Source organism: Tupaia chinensis, unplaced genomic scaffold (genome assembly GCF_000334495.1).
Source record: "Tupaia chinensis unplaced genomic scaffold, TupChi_1.0 Scaffold000353_1, whole genome shotgun sequence".
In the NCBI taxonomy this organism is placed as follows: domain Eukaryota; kingdom Metazoa; phylum Chordata; class Mammalia; order Scandentia; family Tupaiidae; genus Tupaia; species Tupaia belangeri.
The window spans coordinates 2359-7426 of record NW_006159847.1 but is presented as its reverse complement, the minus strand read 5'-3'; the positions used below and the strand labels follow the sequence as shown (position 1 = coordinate 7426).

The window sequence follows — 5068 nt, the reverse complement described above, 5'->3', positions numbered from 1 at the left end:
CATTCCTGAAATTCAGAAGACATATAAACAGTGCACGTTCACCATACACTGTGCATGGTGGGCCAGCCAGATGGAGTGGTGATTAAGACGGCTGGATCCCACATGGCCGACTGTGTGGTTAGAGTCCCGAACCCAGCAGTCTGAAAAACATGCCAAGCACGAGTGCACACCTGCCTAAAATCCTGAGAGGAGAAGAGAAGAGATGAAATTGTGGCATGGCCGTGACCCCTGGGGCTGTGATTTTCCACACCACTCCCACCCCTCTCTCTCTCTGGTAAGTGCATGTGCCCTACAGCAGAAGCTTTTAAAAAAACTAACGGCACGACTACATAAAAGAGCCAGTACTCTCAGACCACCATCTGCAGAGACCTTCTTGGATCCAAGATTACTGAGCCAAAAAGGGAAGGTACTGGGTTGTCGGGAAAGTCATGACACATTTTTGCATAGAAAAACATAGAAGAAGATGTCATGACTTTCCCAACAACCCAATAGACTCTACAGAGAGCTTGCCTAGGCCCTACCTGGGATCTGAGGGAATCAAGAAAGTAAATCCTAATGCCACTCAACTGCACCAAAACCGGTCAGCTGTGGACTTCACCAACACTCCTCCACACTCGTTCCCACACTGCCCTAAACCCAGGACTTCTCTCATGGCACCTGCCATTTCTTCAAAGCCTGTTCACTCTCTCCTCCAAGAACTTACTCTACCATTTCAGGGACCAGCAGATGGTTAATGGCTACGTCACTGGACTTCCATGTAGTTGACTGCGGTTCAAGTCCTGGAACCGGTGGCTTAAACTCACACCAGGCACATGTGCGTGCATGCCCAAGATCTCAAGAGAAGAATGGAGGAGAAGAGATTGTGGTGTGGCCATCTCCCCCTGGGGGGTGATTTCTCGCTTTCTGTCTCTATGTCTCTCTCTGTCTATCTGGCGAGCGCATGCGCCCTATAGCGAAAATCTCTCCAAAAAAAAAAAAAACCTTACTCTACCATTTTTAAGTTCTTGAGTTCCTCAGATAATACATGACAGCCTAATAACAATCTGGCCCCACCTCTCTAGATGAGATTTCCTATGACTGGCCATGCTGTTTTATACCCCTGTATTTTGCACGTGCTTCTCCGATGGCACATTCAGACCTCTACACCTTCTACTGTGTCTGTTAGAGTCACTGCTATTCCCAGGCTGTGAAAACTTGGGAGAGTCATAAACCCTTCTACGCTATAATTTCCTTATCTTTAAAATGCAAATAACAACCCTAAGTGCCTCATGTGGTTGTTGTGAGACTCACGTGGGCAAATTAATGTAGTACTGAGCACAGAGCTTGGCTTAGTTGGCCCTCTCAATTTTTACACATTTATCCACTTAGCCTACTTTGCTTTATCTACTGAGAAAATCTCCTGTCCATACTGGAAGTCTTTCTCCAGTCATCACTTCTATGAAGCCCTTCTGACATCCGCCCATTTCAGTCAGACTTAGCCACTCATTCTAATTCTACTTCTGAGAGATTTCTCACCAAATATAATTACCCACATGCTTCTTTCTTCTGAGAGAATGTATGCTCCTAAGGTACATTTCTTGGGAGCAAGGAATTTCTTTATCCATTTCTGTATCCCTAACACCTATTAACATCAAGGATGGGGGGATACTGTGAGGTTTTGAAGTAAATGATTATAACTCAATCTTATTTCACTTTCTAGACTATATCAGAAACAAATGTTGTAAAATGTTATCAGAGTCATGAAATTACATTACTTTGGTTGAAAAAAATACCTTTCCAAGAAATAAAACGAATCATTAAAGATAATTTCAAACCACGTACACAAGATTCAGAACCTAGGACTCCATGAGAATTATCAACCATTGGGAACCAGCAGTTAGCGTAATGGCTATGTCGCTGGACTCCCATATGGTCGACCACGGTTCATATCCCAGACCCAGTGGCTTAAAACTCACGCCGGGCGCATGTGCATGCGTGCCCAAGATTCTGAGAGGAGAATGGAGGAGAAGGGATTGCAGCATGACCATCCCCTTCTCGGGGGTGATTTCTCGCTTTCTGTCTCTATGTCTCTGTCTGTCTGGCGAGCACATGCGCCCTATAGCGAAAACCTCTCCAAAAAAAAAAAAAAAAAAAGAATTATCAACCATTTAAATCTGTGGTGAGAGCAATGAGGAAAAAGGAAAACATTGGGGTTGTTTCTAACTCTGAAGATGTAATACTTGTCTTTTTTATATCACAACACCTAAATGTAAAAGTTTTGAAATTAAAACTTTTAGATACCTTTCCAATTTTATTAATATGCTGATATATAATTAGACCTAAATAGTAGTTGTTCTGGTATATGGAGGGACTTGAAAAAAGTTGTGGGTATGGGACCAGGAGATTGCATAATGGTTGTATCACTGGACCCCACATAATTGACTCCTCGAGTCTCAGATCTGGCAGCTTAAAACTCACAACAGGTGCATGTGCGTGTGTGTCCAAAATCCCGACAGAGGAGAAGAGACTGTGGTGCAGTCATCCCCTCCAGGGGGGTGATTTCTTGTTTTCTGTGTCTTTTGTCTCTTCAGTGAGCTCATGTGCCCTATTGTAAAAGTCTCTCTAAAAATGTTGTGAATACATGAAATTAAAGTATAAGTTTTATTTTGGTACAAAAAATTTTGGAACCTATGCACTATTTTTCCATTATATGCATTTTCTAAATAAAAGAAATGCCATACAGACAACAACCTTTGATTTAGTCTTTTCTGAGGTCTGTAAATTTTTATGTTTTCCATAAGAGAGAGACAGAAACAGAATGACAACACCCCAAACAAGGTATCGACGCCAGAACCCCTACCTGCTTCTGCCCCTGGTCATGGGCACACTCGCGCCTGGTGTGCTTTGGCAGGGAGGGTCTCCAGACACCAACCGGCAAACTTCTCCTGGGGTTTGTCTTCCAGAGCATGGGCTTTTCCACTGTGCTACTACCTGGCCCCCATAAGATCTTTATTTTTGAAATGAATATAGCCAAATAGTAGTTTTTCAGTGAAAGACAACTTCTGAATAACTTGTAGGGATGGACAGTAAGCCCTGTCTCTCTCCTCTGCTCTCAACACACTGCAAGCTCTAGGAGCTGTCATTTTTCTGGAGGGAAGTGGAGAGAAGTTAAAGGGACAAGTCTTCAGAGTGAAGCCACTTGGAATGTCTTCCCAGGAGCTACCTGCACATGTCTTTGGATAGCAGCTTCCTTTTACCATCCCGCCTCAGCCCTCTGCCAAGAAGTAGGAATGGTACAAATGGCGTAGTGTGGAAAAGAGAAGACCATTCTCCTTTTGATTTTCATGATGCCTAAGCTTCTCCAAGCCAGGGGCTTTCCTCGCCTTACCTCTGGCTTTCAGTGGAGGCAGGGTAGGGTGCAGGTCTTTATTGCATTCGTTCCTCTCTGTGCAGCACTCAATGGATCTTCTCTGATGAGGAATGGGAGTGTCCTGAAGTTGAACCCAAACAGCTATTAGTGGGTTTCCTCAAAATTTCAAAATCACATCATCTACAACTGAAGAAAATATCACTATTTGGAGAACTCGTTTAAAATTCTAATAATTCTACTCAAACATCCTGAAAATGTTATTTTCTATCAGACACATTCTTTCAAGGGACTGTTTTATCCTACTGCAACTTTTGTCTTTTGACAAAAATCCGTACTGTACTGTGCTTATACTAACCAGTATATATGGGGTAAACTGAGGAAGGATGCTAGGCTTAATACAATCAGCTCAACTGGAGTTTAAGGAAGATGATCTACTGGAACATTCAGCAAAAAGGTAACAGCAAAAGAATGTTTGATTTCAAAATGAAGGGAAATTAATCCAATAAGAATATTCAGTTATTCTCTTCATTACTAACAAGAGGCTGACCATAGAAACAATTGCCTGATCTTGCTTGAAATGTGTTGGGAATGTAGCCAGTGAAAGGTGACAGAGTGAAGTTAACTTCCTTACCCGACACTGAAAATCGGAGCCTTCGAGTCCTAGACACCCCGAAGTGACCACAGGCATCCCAGAATCATCTTCTTCTATCATCGTGAAACAGTATCCGTCTGTGCTGAAGACGAAAGAAGGCAACGTGAGTGGGAGATGGGGCGGGGAGAACGTGTGTGTGTGTGTGAATGAGTGTGTGTGTGTGTGTGTGTGTGTGTGTGTGAGTGTGTGTGTGTGTGTGTGTGTGTGTGTGTGAGTGTGTGTGTGTGTGTGTGTGTGTGTGTGTGAGTGTGTGTGTGTGTGTGTGTGTGTGTGTGTGAGTGTGTGTGTGTGTGTGTGTGTGTGTGTGTGAGTGTGTGTGTGTGTGTGTGTGTGTGTGTGTGAGTGTGTGTGTGTGTGTGTGTGTGTGTGTGTGAGTGTGTGTGTGTGTGTGTGTGTGTGTGTGTGAGTGTGTGTGTGTGTGTGTGTGTGTGTGTGTGAGTGTGTGTGTGTGTGTGTGTGTGTGTGTGTGAGTGTGTGTGTGTGTGTGTGTGTGTGTGTGTGAGTGTGTGTGTGTGTGTGTGTGTGTGTGTGTGAGTGTGTGTGTGTGTGTGTGTGTGTGTGTGTGAGTGTGTGTGTGTGTGTGTGTGTGTGTGTGTGAGTGTGTGTGTGTGTGTGTGTGTGTGTGTGTGAGTGTGTGTGTGTGTGTGTGTGTGTGTGTGTGAGTGTGTGTGTGTGTGTGTGTGTGTGTGTGTGAGTGTGTGTGTGTGTGTGTGTGTGTGTGTGTGAGTGTGTGTGTGTGTGTGTGTGTGTGTGTGTGAGTGTGTGTGTGTGTGTGTGTGTGTGTGTGTGAGTGTGTGTGTGTGTGTGTGTGTGTGTGTGTGAGTGTGTGTGTGTGTGTGTGTGTGTGTGTGTGAGTGTGTGTGTGTGTGTGTGTGTGTGTGTGTGAGTGTGTGTGTGTGTGTGTGTGTGTGTGTGTGAGTGTGTGTGTGTGTGTGTGTGTGTGTGTGTGAGTGTGTGTGTGTGTGTGTGTGTGTGTGTGTGAGTGTGTGTGTGTGTGTGTGTGTGTGTGTGTGAGTGTGTGTGTGTGTGTGTGTGTGTGTGTGAATGAGTGTGTGTGCACGTGTGGG

At 44.4% G+C, this 5068-nt stretch overlaps 1 protein-coding gene across 1 annotated transcript in view; it reads right to left on the bottom strand.

The window, feature by feature from the left end:
* Nucleotides 1-4083, bottom strand: part of LOC102496847 (bone morphogenetic protein receptor type-1B) — a gene marked incomplete at its 5' end in the record, with an annotated part of 47502 nt that extends 43419 nt beyond the window's left edge. Inside the window, 2 exons of the mRNA XM_006152414.1 lie at nt 3368-3470; nt 3981-4083. Of these exons, the coding sequence (XP_006152476.1) occupies nt 3368-3470; nt 3981-4083 (206 nt within the window). The remainder of the gene's footprint in view (nt 1-3367; nt 3471-3980) is intronic.
* Between the last annotated feature and the right edge of the window lie 985 nt (nt 4084-5068).